At 39.0% G+C, this 27,929-nt stretch overlaps 1 protein-coding gene across 3 annotated transcripts in view; it reads left to right on the forward strand.

Moving 5' to 3' along the window:
- The window catches only part of USP12 (ubiquitin specific peptidase 12), a 121,385-nt gene that overhangs the window by 56,833 nt on the left and 36,623 nt on the right, over window positions 1-27,929 (forward strand). Inside the window, exons 2-3 of one of the 3 annotated variants that reach the window (XM_070409430.1) lie at window positions 6,174-6,254; window positions 20,121-20,334. In XM_070409430.1, the coding sequence (XP_070265531.1) occupies window positions 6,174-6,254; window positions 20,121-20,334 (295 nt within the window). Of the gene's footprint in view, window positions 1-6,173; window positions 6,255-20,120; window positions 20,335-23,287; window positions 23,374-27,929 lie in introns of those variants that run through there. The other 2 variants (XM_070409432.1, XM_070409433.1) reach the window with 2 other exon arrangements.

Below are 27,929 nucleotides of genomic sequence, written 5' to 3' on the forward strand. Positions count from 1 at the left end.
GATGCAAAAGGTTAGGGTCAACACTGCAGGTTTGCTAGGTGGGGAAATGCAGTCAGAAGCTCGCCTGCAGGATGTGCAGGGCCGGGACAACGCCACGGGCTTGGCAGGTAGGGGGTGCAGTTTGAGACTCACCAGTGGGATGCGCTGTACCCAGGAACGATGCGATGGGCCGGTGTGAGGGGAGGTGCACTCTGGGACCCACAGGAGCCCCCGTCTGGGGATGCTGGAGTCCTGGTGTCCGTGGCTCTGCAGCTGAGGTAGCAGATCTTTGGCCGGAGTGCCTGTAGTGTCCGGGGTGGTGTCTGAGGCCAGTCTGGGTGGTGGTGAGGTTGGGCTCCTAGTCACAGCAGCTCTCCCCTTCAAGGTGGTGTGGTTTCTGTCCTTAAGTTTTTTTTTTCTTTAAAGAACTACAGCTTGTGGGAATTTGAGTCACAAACTTTCATGAGGACCAACTTTTGGTTTTGAAAGTTTGGAAGATATTTATTGCCCCGCCTCCTCCAGTGCCAAGGACAAGTTTCCTTTCTGTCTCCTTTAAGAATTATTTCTTGTTCTCTCTTACATTGAAGACATAGCCCTTTGGGGATTACAGTGTCATGCTGTGTCTTCTGTTATTACAGTGTCATGCTGTGTCTTCTGCTATCATCCCTATCTTGGATGGGCCCTAAGTTTTAGCACTAGTTTTCCTGTTTTCATTTATTCAGTTGTCAGAAGAGAGGCTAAAGGTCACTGGGGTTGGCAAATACCCTCAACATGAAATCTGTCTTTGACATTTGCTTATATCCTAGTGGTCCCCCATCACTATGTGTTTTGGTTTCTGTCGATTTTTTATTTTCTTACCAGCTTAGTAAATTATTATTTTTTAATTTAGAAATTTATTCATCTTTTGGCTGTTTTAATCAGGCAGGTCAGGAATATCCAATTGCTTCTTCATGATGAATATGCAGTAATAGATACTGAGTCTAAAATAACCTTTTATGTAAGTTAGAGTAATGGAGACAGTACAGTCAGAAATGTCTTCTTCCTTCTATGCGTGTCATGTACTCTGAAAAGACAAGTGAATCCCAATGCCTATGAAAGCCTTAGAGCAGAAATTCTTAACTGAACATACCTTTATTCTTTTTTCCAAATAAAGAATTGCTTGGAAAAAAACATTGTGAATTTTAGTAGGATCATATTTCTCAAGTATAGGGATGGAAATATTGACTTGCTGTAGAATCAGTTTAAATCTTGGGGCTCTTGATTGTCCATTATTTGACATGACAGAGTTTATTGGCCTTCAACAAAATCTTCAAGGGATGTCTGTGTTTGAGAACTTCAAAGATGCTGAAAATTGCACAGCAAGTTTTTGTCTTTATGGTTGGTTTTCACCAGTTACATCTAACTCAAGTTTTGAAAACACTTTTAAATTAAAAAAACATTACAAACTGGATTGCTTAGTGTACTCTTTCCTTTGTAGTTAGCATCTGGCTAGAAATAGGAAGTACTCTGATAATTTCTGCAGAGAAAATCCTGAATCCATGCATAAGAATATGGTCCTGCATTCACAGAATCTATGATAAGCATCATTACCATAGTAAAGTATAGTCTATTACAATGTGCCTTAATTTAGAACTGTCATAAAGTAAATTCCATTCTCTATTTATTTTATTTTTAATTTATTGATTTTTTTTAATAGAGAGGAAGGGAGAAGGATAGAGAGTTAGAAACATCGATGAGAGAGAAACATCGATCAGCTGCCTCCTGCATACCCCCTACTGGGGATGTGCCCGCAACCAAGGTATATGCCCTTGACCAGAATCGAACCTAGGACCCTTCAATCCGCAGGCCAATGCTCTATCCACTGAGCCAAACCAGTCAGGGCTCCATTCTCTCTTTGTACTGTCCATTTCATACTGCTACCCTTACTCCATCTGTAACCATAATCCTTCACTATTGAATTGGGGAGTTTTGTTTTAATTTTATAATGTTCTTAGAAGAAAAGTGATTGGAAATGATGGAATGTTGATTTAGAGGAGACTTTCAAAATTACTTAATCTTTTAATTTTTAAACACATTTAGCTGTGGAAACCTTATTTTGACTATGGTTCTGTTCTTTGTTAGGCTTTTGAGGAGTACATTATTGGAACCTCCAGGGGCTGCTTTGTGGACTTGGCCAGACTGAGGAGAAGATCTATTTTTTATTTTTAATGATAGCTGAGCTGTCTCTTTTGTTTCCTTCTCTTATTTCTTAGCCTTAAAAAAAAAAAAAGAATGTAATAAACATTTTATTGAGAACCCACCATGTGCTGGACATAGGATGAATGAGACACAGCCCGGTTCCCATGGAACTCAAGGTCCTGGCCATGCAGGTCAGGATAGAGGGCTCAGGTGTCAACCAGTTTCCTTTCCTTTTCTAGGCTCCAGTGCAGGAAGGAGGAGGGTGGGGACAACTTAGTTCCTATCTGCAGTCTTCCTTAACTCCTTTTGCTGTTCCTAACCCCCAGTTCCCTCTTCTCCTTAGCTGCTCATGAAAGACACTATAGCCAAAAATCTGGTGGTTGAATAAAAAGTAGACTAGAATCTGATATAAAGGGCAGGGCCCCTGAGGACGAATGATGCCATACATAATACTTGTTCAAGCATTTAAGAGTTTGTCCTCTGTAGTCCAGGAGCATAATAACTGAACTTGGTAGGTAGTGTCATATAGTTATTTTTTGGTTGCATGGAGCAGATGATAATTATTAATATTACTAACTCATGAGAATAACTTTTTACCCCCTTGGGATTAAGAGAAAGGGGATAAGAGAACCAACATTTATGGGGCATTTGCTTATGTACTAGGCACTGCCAGATGCCTTTTCAAAAGTTTAATTTTGTTTATTTGTAACTGTTAGCGATGATTGATGGACCTCGATTTTTGAGTTTGGCAAAGAAAGAATTCAGAGCCAACAACTCCAGCACAAGAGGAAATTTATTTAGCATGCAAAATGAAAGTACACTAAAGAGAAATCTTCTCTTTAGTGTACTTTTGGGCTGCTCAGAGAGCTGCCTTGGCCTTTTAGAGAGAAAGTCACAGAGGAAGAAGTGAGCTAACTGGGCTGCTTGGACTCAGGAAACAAGTAACAGAGGCGAAAGAAGGGCCTTTAGAACTTAGGAGAAAAGAAAGCCAAGATACATACCTGCACTTGAAAAAGGAAGGTGTAGAGAGGTGCTGGGTTCTTTGCCTTATGGGTTTTTATCTGTTTTCTAAAGGTAGGATTTTAGGGGAAATCTCAGGGGAGGATTTCAGTAGAATATTCATCACCGTTCTAGGTGTGTCCTTTAATATAATGATTCATCAGAATGAGCTAGAAAAAACATGCCAAAGTCGCGGCCCACAACGAATATTTTTGTGGCCCAGCCAATATAACAGTATGTAAGAAACGTTTTAATAAAAATTTCATAACTTAATTTTTACAATATCCTGTTATACATAATTATTAATAACGAGCTACAACGTTCGCTAATGACTGATTATTATAATCGTGTTGCATTCATTTCCCTTACCGTTCTCTCCACTAATGCTAGCAGCGAATATTTTAGCAGCCAATTGCCACGTCATTGGTCTTGGACTGTCTTGTTTGGTGTGCACAGCAGGAAATATTTCGCTTTCGGAGAACGAGAAAAATAGGTTTATTTGTGTTATGCTTATTAATTTGTGCAGTTATTCAGTGTCTGGTAAGTTAATGTTCAAGAAAAAACTAATTTTTATTAAAATGTTCTATTATTTTATGTTAACGATTACTCATTTATTTCAGCCCTTTGTATTCAGCATGTCTCTATTGAAATAAACCTATGTTTCTATGAAAATTGAAGCTTTTGTTTTTTTGCGGCCCACCTAAACTTAAACCTTGTTTGTTTGGCCTCTGTTAGCCTTTGAGTTTGACATGCTTGAGCTAGAAGGTCAGGGTCATAGTCTCTATTGATTGGTCAGCCCTGGGATAGAGGGACATTGATCATTGCATCTGGTCCTGATGTCAGCCAGGACCTCGCTTCCTCTGGTTTTGCTGCTTTTCTGGGCCTGGAGCCGAAACACAACTGAGGCCTAGATGTTATCTCTAGTTTGACCAAAGCTTTGTTTCGTCTCTGTGGTCAACAGACCCATGACTTTGTTCCTGAGATTATTTGATGCTGATCAGAACCTCATTGTCCTAAGGACTTAATGCTTAAGGGAATGGTTGTGCAAGGGAGAAGGAGGCAGGTGAGTCAGGGTGCTGGATAAGGCCAGTTTGAATGAGCTGTCTGTCTCAGTTTCCCCATCCCACTTGCCAAGGAATTTTCCTAGGTTCTTACCATCCTGCCTCATAGCTACCCTATAAAGTGGTTGGTAACATTTTATTTTATAGTTACGAATTGGAGGCACAGAGAGGTTAATAACTTGGCTCATAGTCAAAACTTGAGGATAAGGGGATGGGGAAAAGCTTTCTAAGCAGTGCATGAAAGTATGTGGTATATATGGGTTCAAATGGGACATCTGGGGTGGTTAGACTGCATGGTGTGTGGCATGTAATTGGAATTAACACTGGAAAGATAAAGTTCACATCTTGTTCTGTCTTTAGTTCATTTTAAGGCTATAGATGCTTTCCCAAGGTGTGTGTAACTGACAGCATTCCACACAGATAGATGTATGAGGTACTTTGGATAATAGTACCTTTTGTGTGTGTGTGTGTGTGTGTGTGTGTGTGTGTGTGTGTGTGTGTGAGAGAGAGAGAGAGAGAGAGAGAGAGAGAGAGAGAGACTGAGAGAGAGACTGACTTTATACTCATTTGAGGAAAAAAATTTCAGTTTGAATTCTTACAGTAGGTGGTAAACATCTGGGCTTAATGATAGTTTTGAAGTTTTGTGACAAGACTTGAGCTGGCAGGGATGGAGAGAGTAGGGCTTGCAACATTCCCATGAGGACTGCTTTGATCAGTGGGCCTTGAAGTTGCTATAATAATTGAATTTGATATTGTTATAAAAACAGTTATTGGTATTCTAATTTAGAAATGAATGGTGTTGGTAAACTAATGATTGTGGCAGGAATTTATATAAAAATAAAACACACACACACAGTGCTGGATGGCTGCAAGTTATCAGAGGAAATACCTTGTTTTGGTAGAACTTGACCACCAACCCAGGAGTTTCCTTTAATGTATGTACTTATTTCTAGGCTTGCCCCATCCAGAAGTTGAGGATGTGTTGTCTAACAAAGGTCTGGGCTTCCCAGGTTCAGAAATGTACCTCTGTCAGGAGACAGCAGGGGTGGGCTTCTTCACACTAAAGGTGGTGTTAACCACAGGCCAGTGTCCTTGAGGCAGAATGTGTGTGCTGTTATATATATGATGGAGTTTTGTGCTAATCATTTTTTTTAACATTGTTTTTGAGAAGTATCCATGTTTTTGTATGTAAATCCAGTTTATTTATTCTGACTCTACTATATAATATGCTATCATATTTTTATAAATCTGTTCTTTTAAAAAAATATATTTTTATTGATTTTTTTTAAGAGAGAGAGGAAGGGAGAGAGGGAAACATTGATTGGCTGCCCCCTGTACTCCCCTATTGGGGATTGAGCCCACAACCTGGGCATGCTCCCTGACTGGGAATTGAACCGGCGACCCCTTGGTTACGTCAGTGCTCAACCACTGAGCCACACTGGCTGGGTTATGCTATAATATTTTATAGACTCTGTAGATTGCTGTCAGCTATACAATCATCAGTAATACTTCAGTAAACATTCTTTCCCCCTTTAGTTCTATATGAGAATTTCTTAGTTATATATCTCTGAAGAATTGTTAGGCCACTGAATATTATATGCATTTTAATTTCACAAAATTTCAGCTCTCTGAGATGCTGCTATCAGATTACAAACTCCCTTTAGAGTGCATGATACAGCAAGGGTTTTAATTCATTACTTGGATAAAAGGAACAAATTAGGAATATAATTCCTTGATCTAGGCTTTGGTTATATGAGAAAGTTTCTTCAAACTAGTTTTTAGTAATATTATTAAAAGCCTTTATTCTTCATTATCCTTTTTTTATTTTCTTTCAGTAATGTTAGGTAGTTATAAGGAGCATAGTTATTTAAAGGATGTCTTCATAATGTCTACATTAATTGTGATAAAGTTATGAAAATACTCTAAATACTACGATTTTTGTGTTTCATTTTGTAGGGCGCCAATGCCTCGGCATTAGAGAAAGAGATTGGTCCAGAACAGTTTCCAGTCAATGAGCACTATTTTGGATTAGTCAATGTAAGTATTCGTTGATGCTTAGCCTTCAGAATTATGGTTGGAAGTAGTTTTAAAAAATGATGAATACATTTCATAATTTATTAAAGAAAACATGTTCATTTATATCAGTAGACTTAATGCCAAGAAACTTGATTTGAAATTTTGAATTTATCTTTAATGGAAGGGAACAAAATTGTCTGATGACTTAAGTGCCTTAGAAATAGAATAGTTTCTACTTATAAGCCTGATGTTTCCTATTTTACGTCAAAATTTTCTCATAACCAAAATTTCATATGGCTTAGACCAAATGATCTCTTGATTCTTTCAGACTTATTTAAAGTCTACATATAAGTGGTCCAAATAGTTTAGTCAGTTTCTCCATGTGTTGAGATAGGGTCTTTGTCATTTTACCTCTGACATTGTTCTACTACTATAAATGTAAAAGTACAAAGTATAGGGGGAAAATACACCCTCAATCCTTGTGGAGGTAATTCTAGTAATTATACATTATTGAAACTTTGGAAGAACCTGCTTTAGAATTTTTAACTCTTCTGCAACATCAGAAAACACCACAAATCTGTGTTATATAATTGTTGTGGTAATGTACATACTATTATACTGTACTGTTAGGTGGATCCATGGTGAGTATTTAAAAATATACTGTATATGATGATACAGGTAATTAAGTTAAATTGAACAAAATTGGTGTGTCGCTAAATACTAATCTGTAATTATGACGTATGAGATAGATTTCTTGTGTGATTTGGGAAAAGCCGTTGGAGTGACATGTATGCCCTCCCCTGCTCTGGGAATCACGTTTGCAAATGTAAAGCTTATAACAAAGTATCGGCAATCTCCACTCACTAGCCCCTCTGCAGCGAAGACTACTTATTACTCCTCAGACTATTTTTTTCTGGAATTTATCCTTAAATTATAAATAAAGTGTTTATACTTCTATTTTTAAAATTCTGCTATTTTTTTAAAAAAAATCTATGACTTCCTGTTAGGATAGATAAGAAATTTAGTTCTTTACTTCTACCACCACCCCCTGCTGCCCCCTGCTTCACTTTCCGCCATTCTCCCAATATGGAATTAACCATTGCTTTATTTTTCCATTTCCTTAATTTCCATTTACTCTTCCAGCTAATCTTCATCAGAACTAAAAAAACAAAACAAAAAGAATTTCTCAATATCAGTTTTCACTGAACATGTCCATCAGGCAAACTCTTCCTTCCCTGGAGCCCTCTGTCCTTTTGTGCAGCCATTGCCTGCCATTCCTTTTCCACCACTTGGACATTCCCTTCACGTTTCGCCTTTTCTAGATTCTATTTTCTTTTCCAGTTTTCTCCCTGGCTTTGTGGAGCACATTCTACAGTAGCTTCTTTAGGAAATGTACATGGGAGATAAACTTTGAGATCTTGTGTATGTAAAATTTTTAAAAATATATATTTTTATTGATTTCAGAGAGGAAGGGAGAGAGAAAGAGAGAGAGAAACATTAATGATGAGAGAGAATCATTAATCGGCTGCTTCCTGCATGCCCCACACTGGGATCGAGCCTGCAACCTGGGCCTGTGCCCTGACTGGGAATCGAACCTTGACCTCCTGGTTCATAGGTCGACATTCAACCACTGAGCTGTGCTGGCTGGGCTAAAAACATTTTTGTTATTGTAACAGCTACATATAGATTTTAGGTTATAACCTTCCTTAGGAATTTTTAAGGCCTTATTCTATTATTTTCTGACTTCTGTTGAGAGGGCTAATGCCATTCTGGTTCTTGATCTCTTCTATATGTGGCTTTCTCCCATTTAAAAATTCGGTCATGTGGCTTTTAGGATGCTCTGTATCTACTGTTCACAATGTTCTGAGTTTTCATGTGTCTTGATCTCCTCCCTTTCATTATTTCATTGGGCATTTATGTACCTGTTCAGACTGATGTTTCATTTTTCTTAGTTCTGGAACATATCTGATACTATTATTTGAATAATTTCTTTATAATTTCTCTATTCTGTCTTTTTTTATAATACTGTTAGATGCATATTGAAACACTTAGACTGATTCTCTATATTTCTTTCCCCCCCCCCCCATTTTTGGTCATCTGCCTTTTTAATTCTGCATTTTAGACAATTTCTTTGACTTTTTTTCAACTCATTACACTTTTTATTTCTTAGAATGTTACTTTTGTGTGTTTTTTTATAATCTTGTTTCACGAAGGCAGTATTTTCTGTTATTTTTCTCAGGTTAGTATTTATAGTTTTTGTTGTTGCTGAAGTTTTCTGATACTTACTGGATTGTTTCTGAGACCTCTAAGTTCATTGCCCCACCCCATTTTAAACTTTGCTTTTTCTATTAGAAGCTTTCCTCAAATTTAATTCATATATAAAAGTAAAATTCTAAAAAAGCTGATTGGGGTATTATGGGTAGAACTTGTCTATTATGAGTTTCACTTAAAGCAGGCTTTTAAGAAAATAGCTTCCTGTCCATTTCCCTCTCCCCCCCAATTTTATTAGCTATAGGGTTTTCTTTGGGGCTATTTGTTTCCCCTTCCATTCTCCATCTAGGAGTGGCTTAAGTTGGGCCTTCAGTCCTCTGTTTCCTGTTCATTGTCTCACTGGTGCCCTTCAAGATAATGGACCAATGGTCTCTTGGTCAACTTCTGTGGAGCCTAAATCTGTAGTTGAAAGAAAGGTTAAGTGCCTGGGGGTTGAAATGGTCCTTTTAAAAACAAACAAACAAACCAAAGATCTTTATTTATTTATTGTTGATTTTTAGAGAGAGTAAGGTGGGGGGGAGAGAAATAAATTTATTATTCCACTTATTTATGCATTCATTGGTTGATTCTTGTATGTGCCCTGATTGGGGATTGAACCTTCAACCTTGGTGTATTGGGATGATGCTCTAACCAACTGAGCTTGAAATGCCTCTTTTAAGGACTTATACCAGACTTATGATTTTAGATGCAGCTTCCCCTCCCCGCAAAATTCCCAGGTTTACAGGTGTGAATCAGTTTGGGTTTTTTTGTTTGTCTGTCCCTTACAGGCACTTGGTCTTCTACTTTTTCTCCATCTGCCTTCTATCTTCTGTAAGTCCATTGATATCTCAAGTCTGTGGTTGTCTTCTTGGGCCTTTTGAGGTTTTCCCTAATCTATTCTTTTACTGTCATTTTATTAGACATGTGGAGTAGAATTAAGTGAGTATATTTAAATACTTTGTTTAATGAGAAGTCTAGCCTCTACTTTTAGTATCTAATATGTTCATGCTTACATGTGGAGTTGCCTAGTGATCAAAAGCCTCATTTTAATTCTGGGGATGACAGTTTCTTCAGTGACTGTCACCTTTGTTTGGTTTCCAATGTTAATATGTATATTGAATTGTAGTAAAGTTGTGCCCATTGATAGCCTCCCGAAAGACCCATTTTTTAAAGAACAATAGTATTGTATATTGAAAGTTGTTTTGCTTTAGCCTTTGCCAGTACAAATACAGGCTGGCCCAGCTGGTGTGGCTCAGTGATTGAGCGTTGTTGGTTTGATACCTGGTCAAGGGGCAGCCAATTGATGTTGACATTTCTCTCTCATTGATTTTTCTCTCTCCCTTTCTTTCTAAAATCAATTTTTAAAAAACCCCACATTTAAATATAGGCTGGGGCAAAAGTAAGTTTACAGTTGTTTGTATGGAAAAAAATACAATAATCTATATATATAAAAGGCTAATATGCAAATAGACCGGAACAACTGGAACAACCAAACAACTGGTCGCTATGATGTGCACTGATCATCAGGGGGCACATGCGGAACATGGCAGGCATCGGCAGCAGGTGGCAGAGCGTGGAACATGGTGGGCATTGGGTGCGGTGGGATGGTGGAACAAGTGAACACCAGACCAAAGCGGGGCGCTGGTCGCTGTCATCGGGGCGAGCCTCTGGTGGTTACTGAAAGTTCTTTGCTCCCATGTGCCACAGTCCCGCTCAGTGCTCGCACCTGTTGCTGGTGCTAGCACCACTCGCACCCACTTCTGGCGCTGTAGCTGCCACTCGCATCCGTTGCCGGTGCCCAGCACTAGCCCCGATCGCTTGGCGCCATCAGTGGGTGCAAGTGGCGGCCTCTGGCCCCAATCACCCCTCAAGGCTTCTCCACCTTCCCCTGATCCTGGGGGCTGATTGGGCCAGCAGCTGCCTCTCGCACCTGCTGCCGGCGATGACCCTGCTCGCACTCGCAGATGGTGCCAGAGCCGCCACTCGCACCCACTGCCCGGCGCCAGTCCTGATCACTCGGCACCATCAGTGGTTGTGAGCAGAGGTTGCTGGCCCTGATTGCACCTGAGGGCTTCTCCAAACACGCCCCCCCCCCCCCGACCCCCCGGCTCCTGAGGGACGATTGAGGCAGCAGCAGCTGCTGGCACTGCTGATGGTGCCAGCCCCCATCACTTCACGCCGTTAGCAGGTGCGAGCAGGGTGGGCACCATCAACACGTGGGAGCGGTGACAGCGGGGAGCGGGGCTGCTGGCAGACGGGAGACCAGGAGCCGCGGCAGGAGGGGCCATGTGGGGGCACAGAGGATGGGCCAAGACCCACCCCTGTGCCCACCACAGCCTCATGGCCCACAGTTCCTTTCAAGTTGCATGAATTCATGCACTGGGCCCCTAGTCGTAGCTAATAAAGAAGGAATATGCTAATTGACCCTCACACCATCGCAAAGATGGTGGTGCCCACAGCTAATAAGGAGGGAATATGCTAATTGACTGCCCCGCCCTCAAAGATGGCGGTGCCCACAGCCAATAAGGAGGGAATATGCTAATTGACTGCCACACCCTCAAAGATGGCAGCGCCCAGTCCCCTCAGCCCCACTGGGGCGGCAGGTGTGTAGGAAGGCCGGGCCCGCCCCCAGGCAGGCCTGGCCACTCTGTGTGCCTGCCTCCGGAGTCACCCAGTTCCCTCAGCCCCCCAGCCGCTCAGGGTTGGCCCGAGGTTCAGGTGACCAGGGCCAGCAGAGGCTTGTGCTGCCAGCAGTGGCAGCAGCAGAGGTGTGATGGGGCATTGCTTTCCCTTGATCGCCGGGTCGCCTCCCACCCCTGAGGGCTCCCGGACTGTGAGAGGGGGCAGGCCGGGCTGAGGGGCCCCCACTCCAGTGCATGAATTTTCATGCACTGGGCCTCTAGTTAATAAATAATAGTACAGAATACACTCTGTGTTTTGTATACTCATAACTGTAAACCTACTTTTACCCCATCATGTATTTCAACTTTGTGTCTAACTATTTTAAGAAAAATTTTTTAAGTTGATTTCAGAGAGGGAGAAAGAGAAACATCAATCCGAGAAAGAATCATTGATCGGTTGCCTCCTGCACGCCTCCTACTGTGATTGAGCCCACAACCTGGGCATGTGTCCTCACCAGGAATTGAACTGTGACCTCCTGGTTCATAGGTCGATGCTCAACCACTGAGCGACAGTGGCCAGGCACCTTTGTATCTACTCTTACCACCAACTTTGTGTCTAACTTTTTTTTACAGATAGCCTCAGAACAAGTAACAGAACATCCTAGATAAAATGAATACTAAAATTCTATAATATTTTTTCTGCTTTTTTTTATTGTTTGTTTTGTGTGGGGTTTTTTTGTTGCTGTTGTTAATCCTCACCTGAGGATATTTTTCCCATTGCTTTTCAGAGAGAGTGGAAGGGAAGGAGGGAGAGAGAGAGAGAGAGAGAGAGAGAGAGAGAGAGAGAGAGGAAGAGAGAAACATCGATATGAGAGAGACACATCAACTGCTTGCCTCCAGCACAAGCCCTGATTGGGGATGGGGAACGAACTGCAACCCAGGTACATGCCCTTGACCAGGAATTGAATCATGACCCTTCAGTGCATGGGCTGATGCTCTATCCACTGAGCCATACTGGCCAGGGCTCTGCTGTTGTTTTTAATTTAATATGATAACAGTATCAAAATTTCACTGTCAATTGTATACAAAAAGGGTTTCTAAGAAGGTACCATTTTTTTTAAATGTACCACTTCTTTATTTTTTTTTAAATGGTACAGCCACTTTATTTTTATTTATTTATTTTAAATCCTCACCTGAAGATATTTTTCCATTGATTTTTAGAGAGTGGCAGAGAGAGGGAAAGACAGAGAGAAATATCGATGTGAGAGAAACACATTGATTGATTGCCTCCTGCATGCACCCCCACCAGAGCCCAGGCTGGGGAGGAGCCTGCAACCAAGGTGCGTACCCTTGACTGGAATCGAACCTGGGACCCTTCAGTCCACAGGCCGAAGCTCTATCCACTGAGCCAAACTGGCTAGGGCAGAAGGTACCATTTTTATTACTCCCTGTGGATCAATCTGAATGCTTAAGATAGTCTTTTTGTTTTTCCCTAAGCTGAGTAACTGAAATTCACTGAAATCAAGGGAAGCAGAATGGCCTGGCTGGTGGTTGAGCATCAACCTATGAACCAGGAGGTCACGATTAGATTCCCCGTCAGGGCACATGCCTAGGTTGTGGGCTCGATCACCAGTATGGGGCGTTCAGGAGGCAGCCACTGGATGATTCTCATCATTGATGTTTCTGTCTCTCTCTTTCCCCCTCTCCCTTTCTCTCTGAAATCAATAAAAATATACACTGAGTGGCCAGATTATTATGACCGGCCAGATTATTATGACCACCCCATCAGTACAATGAAATGAATTAGTTATGCAAATAATAATAATAATAATAATACCTTGAGAGTATTTGCTTAGGAAGTTTTCAATATTCAGTATTTTTGGAAGTGTCAATGAAGTACTGATGGGGTGGTCATAATAATCTGGCCACTCAGTGTGTTTTAAAAATGAGAGAGAAGCAGAAGGGAGTGAAGTTAGTAAAAAACCGTCAGAGGAAGCTTTGCCTTTATCCCCTCTACAGATTCACTTGATGAGTAAAAGTATAGTTTCTGATCTCTATTCCTAGTTAATGATGAAGTATTGAGATATCACAGGTAGCCAGCGCTCCAGCTATGAAAGATTGTTGAACACCTTGAATTATACTCAGAAATAAATTGGTGGTAAGAGTAGATGCAGCAGAACCAGTATAATGATTAACTTTTCTGTGATTTATACTTCAGGCGACTTGGCAATTGTGTTTTCTACTTTTCACCTTTTTCTGTAAGTCCTTAAATTACTACTTCTGTTTCTTTCTTGCTCCCCTCTCCCTTTTTTATTTGTAGAGTTATCATACTATAGAAGTTTCTTAAAAATCAAGGTTAGAATTTGGGGTCAGTTAATGGCTTAGTTAATTCAGAGATTGACATTTCAGCTTTTTTTATTCCCTGTCCCTGGAAACTTTCTTTTGCTGAAAAATATCTTACTTGCATGCCAGCTATTTATACAGTAAGCTAAATCCTTCAAAAATAAGTTTTTTTATTCTGATAAGCCAGATTGCCTTCTTCCGTTTCTTGTAGCTAATGAGTACTTTAGTAGAGTTGATAGTAGAGTGTATTTGCTACTTTTTGTGCAGTTGATACATTTTTAATAGCCTATTTGCATTTTATTGTATAGTTCTATATTAATTTTCTAATACAATACTCCCTAACACAGAAGAGGTTGAGCTCAATAAATCTATTTGTGAGGTTACCATGGAATGTGTTTCCCTCTCAAATCTTTGTTATAAAATTATGATTGTGTTCCTAGACCATCTTATAAAAGGCTAATTAGCCTGAATTGCTAGTAGTCATTAGTTGGAATTGTGGATCCAGGGAACAGGGGCCATTATGGATGAGAGAAAGTAATAAAAATGAAACTTTCTATTTGTGGGTTATGAAGTTGATTAGGCAAATGTCTCGTAGTTCTGTTTTCTTTTGCATCAATTTGATGGCCATTGGCTAATTGAGATTTACATTGTCAGAAATCCCAGAGAACATCCACATCAGACCTGACAAAGAACTCTGGTCCAGGTTCTCTGGCTAGATTGGATCAAGTGCCCCACACTGCCAAGTGCCCAACCTATGAAAGGATTTGTGATTGATAGGCAGCCCTACAGAATTTGCCTAGAGAAGTCAGTTCATAGAAGGAAGCATGGGGCAGTAGAGAAGTGTGTGGGGTAGGTGACAGATGTCCACTAGCATGTGGAAGGACACTTTTGGATTAGGTCCACTTGGCTGCAGTGAGGGTTTTGGGTCGGGCAGTGTGAAGTATAGTGTTACAGACAGGGCCACCTAAACAGAAACTGTGGTCCCAGGAAAGAGGGCCTTTCCTAGAGGGGGATGTTCACAGGACAGGCACCATCACCAACCTCCAGCATGGGGGATAGTGGAGCATTTAAACATTTGTAAATGGTTGACATAATGTTAAAACCAGTAGTCTCTAAAAGGAATGTAAGATGATCTTAGGGAAATGGGAAGAAAATATTAGAATTTCTAAGGTTTATTTTTATTTAAAAATGAAAGCTAGATTAAGCTTTACTAATTCTTAATAAGTGGATGATACTGGCATCCATGCCCTGTCCCCATGTGAAATGGTGTGCTGTTACCTCAAGTCCAGTAGTGCCAAAGAGATGACGGTATCACACTCTCTTATTCATGTATGCCATTGCAATGTATTATAATTTAAATGTAGACTTTGAGATTATATGATTTAATTTCAGTTATTCTAATTCTTCAAAATGGCCAGATGGCTTTAAAAGGTTGTTTCAAATGTAACTGAATGATAAGGTGCTAGGAACTATCCTAAGTGCTTTGTGTGGATTATTCATTTAATTCTTTACAAGATTCTAAGAGGTAGGTGCTGTCATAAACCCCATTGTTCAGGTGGGAAGCTGAGGAACTGAGCAGCTTAATAATTTTCCACGGTTAAGTAGCAGAACCAGACTCAAACCTAGGTAGTTCGGCTTCATGCTTCAGGTACGCTTAGTTGCTTTGCTGTGCTGCTCATGAGGCAGATAGTTATTGAATGAATTCAAACAAATTGCTAGATAAGGATTGAAAATTTAACACTATAATTTAGAAAGTGAATGCCATCAAGAGAACTTTTCCATTTAGATCTGCATATGTATCTTTGTGAAGATACCTTTTTCAACTTTGATAGCCATTCAAACCACATATCCAAATAACTCACACTATCAAATCACTGTATTAAAATCTATAACCCACAGTTTACAAAACAAGCCCAAATAAACTCCAGTTTCATTGTTCTCACTTAATTATCAATAATTTTTAGTGGAAATAAAATAATTAGTATAAGTAAGACAAAAATTTTAAATGTTGACTTCATTTAAATCACATTTGTTATATTTTTAGTGTACACAATGTGGTACATATAGAATTTATAAACTGTATATGTTAGGGATATATGCTCAAATGATCTTATTGATGTGGATATAATAAATATATGTGGGGGGCATTTTTTTAGGCTGTAAAGGAAAAGTCATTAGAGAAAGCAAGAATAGGTCATTGTGTTCAACATGAAATTGAAAAAAAATTAATAATCAGGTCCTGAGGAGAGTGGCAGCTTTTAAAATTTGCTTTCCCTGATTTTAATTCTAGTCATATCTTTGATCATCAGAAACAGCTGAAAAAAAACCACAGGGTAGATTTCAACCCTAAAGAATGTCTTTTTTCCCCAGAAATTGAGCATTCAGAAACAAGAATAGAGGAAATCATCCCAGGCACTTTTTTTTGTATGAGTATTTACTTAAAGGATATAACTTTAGGTTTTAGGAACTTGAATGAAAGTTACTATTAAAAATCAAAGAATTGAAGAAGTTTCAAAGTTATGAATAAGATTAAAAATTAGCATATTCTGGGGAAATATTTTAGCCTTTAATATTTCTTTGGTGGGATTGATGAAGGTAAGTTAACGAACACCATACTAGAAACCTCAAATAAGTGATTATAGTGTTACCGTTTGCTCTCTAATCAGAAGATGAGCAAGGGGCTGACTTTCAACCCTCTGTACAAAATAGAGATTCCCTCTAGTTCCTCAGTCTATCCCATTTACTTCTTATGATTTTTTTATAAGTAGATCAAGCTTCATTATAAAATTTTCTAATATACTGTGAGATGCTATCTTTTGTTTTTAACTACCTCCTCTGTGGAAGTTGTCAGATACCTTATTGCTTATTCTTTAATAAAAATATCCAAATTATGGAGATTGTATCTTCAGTTGACAGAACCATAGTTTGTTGGTCATTAGAGTCTGGTCATTGTATTTTTCTTTTTTTAAATATATTTTATTGATTTTTTACAGAGAGGAAGGGAGAGAGAGAGAGAGAGTTAGAAACATCGATGAGAGAGAAACATCGATCAGCTGCCTCCTGCACACCTCCTACTGGGGAGGTGCCCGCAACCCAGGTACATGCCCTTGACCAGATTCGAACCTGGGACCTTTCAGTCCGCAGGCTGACGCTCTATCCACTGAGCCAAACCGGTTTCGGCATGGTCATTGTATTTTTCATATTAGTACTGAGTAATTGGTAAATTAATCTTTACAATTATAGATTCTACTGCAGGTGTCCTTAGCCCCTGAATAAGCTTTATTGAAGTATATCCCTAGTTATATTTATAAACAATATTTTTTAAAATATATTTTATTGATTTTTTTACAGAGAGGAAGGGAAAGGGATAGAAAGTTAGAAACATCAATGAGAGAAAACATCGATCAGTTGCCTCCTGCATGTCCCCTACTGGGGATGTGCCTGCAACCAAGGTACATGCCCTTGATCAGATTCGAACCTGGGACCTTTCAGTCCGCAGGCTGACGCTCTATCCACTAAGCCAAACCGGTTAGGGCTATATAAACAATAATATTAATGCAGCATCATCACACACTTCTTTTAGCATTTCTCTAGAAAGCCTTTAAAGCATCTGCCCAGTAAATAAAAAAGTTGTGGTACATTTGTACCATGGAATACTATGCAACAATAAAAAAGAAGGATCTCTTACTCTTTGAGACAGCATGGAGGGACCTGGAGAGTATTATGCTAAGCAAAATAAGCCAGTTGGAGAAAGACAAGTATCACATGAGCTCACTCATATGTGGAATCTAATGAACAAAATAAACTGATGAACAAAATAGATCCAGAGACATAGAAGCATAGAATAGACTGACGAATCTCAGAGGGAAGGTGGGGGTGAGGGTGGGTGAGTGGTAACCAAAGAACTTATATGAGTATATGATAACCTATGGATACAGACAATAGTGTGGTGAAGGCCTGGGAGGGGGTATAGATGGGGTAGAGTGAGTCAGTGGTGGGGGGGAGAGGAGAGAAAGGGGATATCTGTAATACTTTAAACAATAAAGATAAATTTTTAAAAAAGCATCTGCCTTTATGAAATCAGCTCTTGGCTCTGATTAGCATTATGAATGGAGAAGTCATATATCCTCTAGGAATCTCATGTCCCTATTCCTGTTTTTGTGGTATTGTTTAACTTGTTCCTCTGTTCCTGAATGTCTTGTAAATTGGTAATTCCACTTGACAAAAGTTTAGTGGTTGTGTTTTGTAAGACAAGAATACTTTATAGGAGATGCTCTATATTTCTTGGGGCATCACCTTGTGAGAATAAAAGTTTATTGTTCATTTTTAATGATGCTGGAATGCATTGGGGATTCAGGTCTGAGCCCTCCATTTTAAAGTTTCCTATCAACCTTTAACCTAATGTTTTTAGTACCTAATTGATAATTTTTGCCTAATTCATTATTTACAACTGTTTCTTCTGAATTTATTAGCTGAAATTATCTATGAACAAGAATTTACTTTTTCAACTATTTAGTGCCCCCTGAAATAAGATTCTTATAAGAAAGGCAAGATAAAACTTGCTTTCTTATTATATGTTAGTTTACAACCTCCATTGGAGACTAATGACAGGGCTTTTAAAATGTTATTATTAATTCATAGATTTTTATGTAGTTGATGTGCTCTTTATTCATTGTGGTAATTCTTCTTGATGCAAGTTGGCTTTTGTATCCACACTAAAAGATTCTCTAGGCTAATCTTGTACATTGTTCATTTCCTGTCCCAGACCTTGCATAACCCTATCTGCAAGGTGTCCTACTTCCTTTTTGTGGGAAAAGGCTTTTTAGAGGCCACAGTGTGGGTACAGGGAAAGCTTATTGCTGCTAGGCCTTTTCGGTGGGCAGACCTTGAACAAACACACTCCCTCTCAGATTTACAAAAAGGCACCAGCTTATACTGATATTTCCAATTCCAGTGTAAGTTTATAGGGCTTTTACTCTATGACTGGTATTGTTATCTTTTTTCCTGTTACATTAAAAATTTTGGTTCCTAAGGTTATTAACATAATTCCTTACTTGCTTTGTCCTACAGTATATCTGTACTAGTTTTGAAATCATATCAGTGGATTAGTTCTAACAGTATCACTACTGAATGCTTTTTTATATTTGTTCTTTAGTCTTAGACTATATTTCCGTGGTATGTATAGTAAAAATTCTGTTTTAAAGTTGTTTGAAGTAATTCTTTTTTTTTACTCTTCACCAGAGGATATTTTTTATTGATTTTTTTTTTTTTTTTTTTTTTTTTTTTTAGAGAGAGAGTGGAAGGGAAGGGGAGAGACAGAGAGAGAGAAACATTGATGTGAGAGAGACACATTGATTGATTGCCCCCCTGCATGTGCCCCTACAAGGGATTGAGCCTACAACTGAGTTACTGTGCCCTTGACTAGAATAGAACCTGGAATCCTTCAGTATGCGAGCTGACCCTCTATCCCCTGAACTAAATCTGCTAGGGCTTTGCCTAGCTTTTTTTATTTTTTTTTAAAATATATTTTATTGATTTTTTACAGAGAGGAAGGGAGAGGGATAGAAAGTTAGAAACATCAATGAGAGAGAAACATCGATCAGCTGCCTCCTGCACACCCCCTACTGGGGATTTGCCCGCAATCAAGGTACATGCCCTTGACCGGATTCAAACCTGGGACCCTTCAGTCCGCAGGCTGACGCTCTATCCACTGAGCCAAACCAGTTAGGGCATTTGCTTAGCTTTTTAAAATTAATATATATGTGTTCTCACCCCATGGCATTACTGTGAGAATTGTCATCATTCCTTTTTTACAGTATCAAAGTACTCCCCAAACCCTCATTCATTGATTTTTGTGTGTTTTATCAGCTGACTTTAGGAGCCAGTGTCTATTAGTGGGAAGGGAAAAAGAAGGCAATAGATGTTTCTTAAGCTCTGTGTCATTTTCTCTGTAGGTAGTATAGTTTTTCCTAAAGAGGAGGAAATTGAAGTTCAGTAAGGTGTAGTGATATAATCCAGATCACATGGCCAATAAGAGACAGAGCCATACATAGTTCAGGATATAACTTGGGTTAAAGTTAATTTCTTTCTGATAGAGCATGAATAACTCATCTAGCATTTCAGTGGTTTTAAGGCTCATATTGATGATTTTTAATGTAATATTTCGAAGGATCTTGTTTTTTCTAGCTTTTTTGTTTGCTTGTTTGTTTTGGGGTGGCTCTTGAGAATCTGATTAAAAAATACACACCTCACTTTTGTGTTTTTAAAATAATTTTTGAGAGTTATATTTTTAAATGTACAATATATAAAATTCTTAGTATATAACCAATACTATTAATAAAAAAGGGAATTTTAAAATTATTCAGAATCTGAAACCCTTACTAATCTTGCTATTTAAACTATTTAGTTCTTTAAACCAGTTTCCAGAAAGACCAGATTTATTGCATATATTTTCCTTCAATTTTAATCGGAAATGGATGCCTAGAGCATCTGTTTATTGTTAATATGGCTGGTTTGCAGTAAGAATAACTATTTCTAATTTTAGATACCTTTTAATATGTGAGGATCATAAATTCCCTATCTCTCTCTCTTCTCTCAACTATACACATGGAAATTCTTTCTCTTAAAAATGTGTTGTCCTAAATTTAACCAAAAAATTTTTTTTCTATTCTAGTTTGGGAATACCTGCTACTGCAATTCAGTTCTTCAAGCACTTTATTTTTGTCGTCCATTTCGGGAAAAAGTTCTAGCATACAAGAGTCAACCTAGGAAGAAGGAGAACCTTCTTACCTGCTTAGCGGATCTGTTCCATAGCATAGCCACCCAGAAGAAAAAGGTTGGAGTAATACCTCCCAAGAAGTTCATAACAAGATTACGGAAAGAAAATGGTAATCCTTTACTTGAGAAGCTCTCACGTTTCTCCTGATTAGGGCACTGATCTTAGCTCTTAAGACCTAAATGGCCTCCCAAAGGCCCTATTTCCAAATAGTATCACACTGGGAATTAGGGTTTCAACATATGATTTTAGCGGGGACACAATGTATGACGTCTGTAACATGATCTGTAAGTGTACTGTTATATTGCAAATCAGCGAGCTGAACAGAGGACACCTTAGTACGCCAAATTTGGAGTCTTTATTACTCCAGCAGTCTCAGAGGAGTTGCCTCTCAAAGTCTGAGCAAAGTAACATGGAGGAAGCTTTCCCTTTATACCCTCCCAGTTTCTTTGTTTCCTAAATATGGGGCTTCCGGACCTTTAGCAAGCTTTACAAAGAGCCCTATGTATTGGGAGATATTTTGCAGGAAGCTTGTAGCCTTGAGCACAGCACAATTCAGTAACCTTGAACACAACACAATTCAGATAACTAAAAGACACCTGGCATGGGAGTAACCAGGGACAGACCAGACCCTTATGTCAGCAGAGCGGCTTGCAAGGCCAGATAATGGAGCTTATTTTCCCTATTATTCGAGCAAGTGTGTTTACAGAAGCCAAGAATAGCAGAGTTAATTCACAGAACAAAGGACCATATATGTTTAGTGGAAAATTTCAAACAACAGTTTTTACAACATAGAGGTTACGAGAACAAGATGGAGTGCCTATGCTTCAGTACAATGATTTTTAAAATTTTAGATTGACTCAGAGTTCAAGTTACTGTGTTGTGAAAGTTTTGTGTGGTTAAATACCCATAGCTTTATATGTTTGCTTCTCAAAGCTGGTATTAAAAACAGTGTTTATTACATTTTAATTGTTAAATATTTTCTGAATTTTTTGTGTTTAGGCAGAGTGAATTGATGCACAATAGACTTCTTAAATACCTTGTTGAATGAGACTAATTCCAAATTAAATATTCCAGACGTATCTCATAAGTTTTGTTTCATGTTTCTGTACTTTAGAAACAATATTTAATAGAAAAGCATTTTTATTATTTTGATGCTGGTGGTATTTGTAAGTATGTTTTGAAATTTATTTTTGGCTTTTGAATTTTTTCTGGATAAATATGTAGAGAAGAGCATACAAAATCAAAGAGGATTTAATAGGTTATCCGTTGCATAACTTCCTTCTGAGATTTTATTTGCTGGTTTGTTTTAAATCTCTGCAAAAATAGGTTGCCCATTTCAGTATTTCCACTAACTTTCACAGTTTCTCTGTTCTTCTTAAATGTTTCCTTCCATGTATATTATAAACTTCATGTTTTATAGTCTCAGTAGATACTAGCTTCATATTTTTAAACGACTGTTGCCTTATATAGCTAATCATTTTTATATCCTTTGGAAAGATTCTATTTTAATTTTAGTAATGAATTTTTATTATTTTTTTTAAATTTTGTGTCCCCCACTCAAAACATAAGAGGACTGTGGCACAGTGCTCCTAAGTGCAGTATGATCAGACCTGCTCTGTACATCTTATCTTTGATGATGTGAAACTGGCTGAATATTTGAGTTAATTATTATATATTTAGTTCCTACTGTGTACCTGGCACTATGCAGAACTAGGGACATAGAAATAAGACAAAGCCTCTCGCCTTGAGGGAGCTGACATTCTAGTGGGGAAGTCAAACAATAAAGAGTTATGTAGTATAATGTGTCATAACTGTGCTGAAAAATAAACCGGGGAAAGGGGATGGAGAATGAGAGAGTTGATAAGTGGTATTAGATTAGAACTTTGAAGTGAGAAACAAGCCATTAGAAGGTCTGAGGCAAAATAGTCTTAAGCAGATAGAACAGAAACTGCAATTGCCCTAAGTGCTGAAAGGACATCAAGAGAATTAGTGTAGCTAGAGTGGAGTAAGATGAAGATAAGTTAGAGAATGGCAGGGCCTAGACCTTGGGTTTTATTTTGAAAGCTACGGGAAGCCATTGAGAGTTGTGGGCAGATGGGCAGGTGATATGTTCTGATCTGTGTTAGGGAAAGAGCTTTCTGGCTGCTAGGTGGCCACTTTGTGGGAATGGGTAGGCTGGGCAACATGAGAAAAAGCAGGGAGACCCGCCTGGGGACTATTGGAGTGATTTAGGTAAGAAATGAAACCATCTGTTTAAAATTAGTAACTTTCTCCAGGCTTTCTATTATTTTGGAAGAATTAAAACAGGTTGGTGATCTAATTATGTTAGCTAGAGTTGACTCAACTGGAAAGTGTGGGATCATTTACGGTGGCCTTGAGCATCAGATCAAATGGCATCTACAGCTGTGCTCTGACATTGAATCTTGGCATTGTACATAGTTCATATTGTTGTTTTGGGCCATATTTAGTCTTCTCATGTTGTTTTTAGCTGTTTCAATCCCTGTTCCTTGTTAGTTTGTTCATTCATTCAAAAACTGTCAAGTCCATCTGCTATGTGGCAGGCACTGTTCTAAGTGCTGGGGATACAGCTGTAAATGAGATAGAAAGGGTCCTGGTCTCAAGGATCCTATATATACATAATAATGTCAGGTGCTGTGGAGAGATACAAATACAAAGTTACATATATATATATATATATATATATATGTATATACATACATACATATATATATATGTACTCATATATATATATTATTTTTAGGTGTTGGTCTTCCTCAAATGAGGAAATATTAGTTGTTTACAAATAACACTTACTAAACATATTTGAGTAAATAATTTCCCATATTCATTTCAGTCTTTTTTCTTCAAAAGAGCATGAAGGACATTTTGTGTCATGAAAGCTATTGCTATTTCTGAATTATAAAGAAAGCATAACTTATTTATAAGTAGTGACTTTGTTTTCTTTTTTTGGCATTAATGTTGCAGCTATATCTGGACTATAAATGTTTATACATTTTATATACATTTATTTAATAATGAAATTGTCTGTCTCTCCCACTAGACTGTCAGTTCCATGATGGAGAGAACCCATTTGTTTTTGCTCACCATTGTATTCCCAGCACATAATCCAGTTCCTGGCACATAGTAGGTGCTTACTAAATATTTGTTGAATGAGTGGATGGATGAATGAATGAATGTGTTTGTTTAATTTTCCAAAGCAAGTTCGAAATTCACCTTTCCCATTATGCTACTTAGCACAGGAGAAAGAAAACCCATGATTTAAAAAATGAAATATAATGTAGTTCACAGGGATTGTCCTGAGGCCATTTAGTTGATGTTTGGTGTTAATGAAGTGCTGGTTGAGGTTTTTAAAACTGTAGTGGCTGTTCTCAGATAGTGCAAGATTCTGGTATATTCAGCGTACTATATTTATAGAAAATACACTGTATAGTATTTTAAATATTTCAACAAAACACTTAAAGAGTATTTTTCTGGTTTACTTTGCATCTCATTTCTGGCTCTTTCAAGTCAGTCAGGGTATTTCTGTGAATATGAAGTCATTGTTCTCTGTTAGAAGAACATTCAACAAAAGATGTTTCAAGTTTTTAAAAAACAAAAACATTTGCACAGTTTTGCTTTAAAAAGAACTAATTATTTTGAAAAACATGTGTATATGTTAAAGTATATTTTTTATCGACCGTAGTGAATTATTTGGCTCTCACCTTAACTCGGCAGTGTTTATAAAATCTTCTTACTGGTCCTCTCCTATAATCCTCCTTTTTTTTTTTTTAAATATATTTTATTGATTTTTTACAGAGAGGAAGGGAGAGAGATAGAGAGTTAGAAACATCGATGAGAGAGAAACATCGATCAGCTGCCTCCTGCACATCTCCCACTGGGGATGTGCCCGCAACCCAGGCACATGCCCTTGACCGGAATCGAACCCGGGACCCTTCAGTCCACAGGCCGACACTCTATCCACTGAGCCAAATCGGTTTCGGCTAATCCTCCTTTTTTAGATCTCTCTATGACTTTTCCAATTCATTTCCACTTTTCTTAATTCCCTTAGTCAACGCTAGCATACTTTCCTTCCAGTCCATATATATATATTTTAATCCTCACCTGAGGGTATGTTTTTATTGATTTTTTGTTGTTTTAGAGATGGAGGAAGGGAAGAGAGAGAGAGAGAAAGAAAGTTAGAAACATTGATGGTTACCTCCACTGCAACCTTTTGTTATAAGGGACAGCTGTTCCAACCTACTGAGCTACCAGGCCAGAGCCTTTCAGTTCTTATCTTTTTTGTTTGTTTCTTTTGTTAATTCTCACCTGAGGATTTTTCCATTGCTTTTTAGAGAGACTAGAAGGAAGGGAAGAGGAGGGAAGGATGGAAGGAGGAAGGGAGGGAAAGAGAGAGAAACATCAATGTGAGAGAAACACATCAATTGGTTGCCTCCTGCGTGCATCTTGACCTGGACCAGGGATCAAACTTGTAACTCAGGTACGTGGTTTTGACCAGGAATCAAACCCGAGACCCTTCAGTGTACAGGCCGCTGCTCTAACCACTGAGCAACACCAGCCAGGGCTCAGTACTTTTCCTAATGGGCCTTCTGAGGTGGGTTGTTACGTATCTGTGACCTGGGGTGGAGAGTGAGAGAAAGGAAAGCTTTTGATTTTTAAGCTTTTGATTTTTAAGGGGTTCACGTGCAAGTAAGGAAGCTGTGTAATCACTGAAGGCAGCAAGGTTGGTGCAGGAGTCCAGCTGGACAGAGAAATCAGGAGTCAGGCTGGACAGAGAAAGCAGGAGGCAGGCTGGACAGAGAAAGCAGGAGGCAGGCTGGACAGAGAAAGCAGGATTCAGGAGTCAGGCTGGACAGAGAAAGCAGGAGTCAGGAGTTAGACTGGACAGAGAAAGCAGGAGTCAGGAGTCAGGCTGGACAGAGAAAGCAGGATTCAGGCTGGACAGAGAAAGCAGGAGTCAGGAGTTAGACTGGACAGAGAAAGCAGGAGTCAGGCTGGACAGAGAAAGCAGGAGGCAGGCTGGACAGAGAAAGCAGGAGTCAGGAGTTAGACTGGACAGAGAAAGCAGGAGTCAGGAGTCAGGCTGGACAGAGAAAGCAGGATTCAGGCTGGACAGAGAAAGCAGGAGTCAGGAGTTAGACTGGACAGAGAAAGCAGGATTCAGGCTGGACAGAGAAAGCAGGAGTCAGGAGTTAGACTGGACAGAGAAAGCAGGAGTCAGGCTGGACAGAGAAAGCAGGAGGCAGGCCATCCGTGGGTGAGTAAGGGGAGGTTGGCAGATGATTGCAGAGATAAGAGGGAGAAGGTAGTATGGCCAGATCTTAAGAGCTTTTTTTGATTGAGAATGAGTTTTTACCTGCAAGCGAGAGTGTGGTTGTTTAAGTGGCAGCAGGGAGCTAGAAAGGTTGCAAAATGTTGAAGAGGTAGAGAGTTTTGAACAGAAAGTGTTTTTTAGAAGGAACAACATAAAGGGTTAGGAAAGAAGAAAGTCCCTTAGGCTGAGGAAGGAAATAAGGACAGAGGGAATGAGAGGAGTCGGGAACAGGAGACTGGGGTTGGGGGTGAAGTAGTATTTCAGGGATGGAAGTTTATTCTAGTAAGAGGCAAGGTTAAAGGCAATTGACTTCTGTCGTTTTAACTTTGGCTTAGCCAGTGGTTCTCAACCTTCTGGCCCTTTAAATACAGTTCCTTATGTTGTAACCCAACCATAAAATTATTTTCGTTGCTACTTCATAACTAATGTTGCTACTGTTATAAATCGTAATGTAAATATCTGATATGCTGGATGGTCTTAGGTGACCCCTGTGAAAGGGTCATTCGACTGCCAAAGGGGTTGCGACCCACAGGTTGAGAACCGCTGGCTTAGACTGATCCAATGGCAGAACCACCTGAGAGTTGCAAGCAGGGTTTGACTTGGTCTCAGAGAGGTGGGGTGGCCAGGAGGTTTTGCAGAGGTGCAGGCTGTTGGTGTCAGGGGTAGTGCAGTGACTTCTGTGAGCAGTGGTGGGGAATAGTGTCATAGTGCTTTGGATTTACTGTCCTTGTGGGCAAAAACCAGTGGACACATGGCATACCAAATTAAAGATCCGTTCGATGTTTAGTCTGCATAGGCTAAAGCGGTAACTTGTAAAACTGTTAAGAACAACTTAGGGAGTTTAAGGCTAATCCAACCCCTCAGGACAAATTTAGAGCAGAGAAATGAAGTGTGGCTTCAATTTTGTTCTTAATATTACTGTATTTGATTTGCAGTCCAACAGAAAGGTAAGGTTAAGTAAATTGCCTATGACATGTGATGATTAGAGGTAGATCCATAATATGAATCCAGTCTTGCACATTAAATATGATATTTGGTCTTTTTGACACCAAAATTAAACTCTTGCTTTCTTTTCTTTTCTTTTCATATAACTCCCCGAGAAATATTTTCACTTGTGCCCATTTTATTTTTATGGTAGCCTTTCAAAGGAAGATGGTATTCCATTTTACAGATAGGAAAATCATGTTTCTTAACCTTTTGAATTTTGTTTCTATAAGTTGTTGATTTGAAGTCCTTTGCCCATTTTGCATTTTCTTTGGTATATGTAGAGAATATTAATAATTTCCAGGTTTTACTGTTTATTTTTAACTTTTAAATGATTCCTAATGCATAGAACTTAATTTTGTGCAGTCATATCTGTAGCTCTTCTAAAATGTAATTTTTGGTATTCGTTTCATCTTACCAGTGGTTCTCAACCTTCCTAATGCCATGACCCTTTAATACAGTTCCTCATGTCGTGGTGACCCCCAACCATAAAATTATTTTCGTTGCTACTTCATAACTGTCATATTGCTACTGTTATTAATCGTAATGTAAATATCTGATATGCAGGATGTATTTAGGCGACCCCTGTGAAAGGGTCATTCCACCCCCAAAGAGGTCGCGACCCACAGGTTGAGAACCGCTGTCTTAGACTTTCCCTAAATTTTATTCTAAATTTGTATTCTTTCATTTAAAAAATGTAGTCTTTCTGGAATTCATTAAATGTGCATTAAAGATCTGAAGGCGAAATTTCCTAACTGGGTAATTTCTCAATGCGTAGTGTTGACTGAGCTGCAGTGCTCTGTGTGCAAGGCTCACACTGTAAGCTTTGTGTGCAGATTGGTGGAGTTCAGCTGCCTGGTCTGAATATTGGCTCTGCTGTTTCCTGGCAGTGTGAGTTTATCCTCTCTGGTCCCATTTCCCTATTTGTAAAATAATGTCAGTAACAATATCATAGGATTGTTAAGATCAAATGAGATTCCACCTCTAAAGTCCTTATTCTTCAATTTTAGGATTGTATAATGTCAAGCACTGGGTAAAACACTTATTGTTAGCAACTGTCAGTATTTCCATTATAATTATTCATTTGTATAACTGCAGGGAATATTTCCTGGAGTTATAAAATCTCACATTTGGAAGAGCCCTTGGAGATTATCTAGATTAAATAGATAAATCCTGATATCATTATTTCTTAAAACTCAGTAAACATCAGAGTCACCTGGAAGGGCTTTGGGAAGTCAAGGTTGCAGGCCTCACCTCTGACTGACTGACTAAATCAAAATCTCTGGCATGGATGGCCCAGTCATTTGTAATTTTGTCATACGTTCTGTGTGATTTTTATGCGTTTGGCTTGACAGCAGCAAGAGGTTGTCCACCTTCTTAAAAACGTG

Source organism: Myotis yumanensis, unplaced genomic scaffold (assembly GCF_028538775.1).
Source record: "Myotis yumanensis isolate MYYU_CA2020_CCGP unplaced genomic scaffold, mMyoYum1.0.hap1 SCAF_3, whole genome shotgun sequence".
Lineage (NCBI taxonomy): Eukaryota > Metazoa > Chordata > Mammalia > Chiroptera > Vespertilionidae > Myotis > Myotis yumanensis.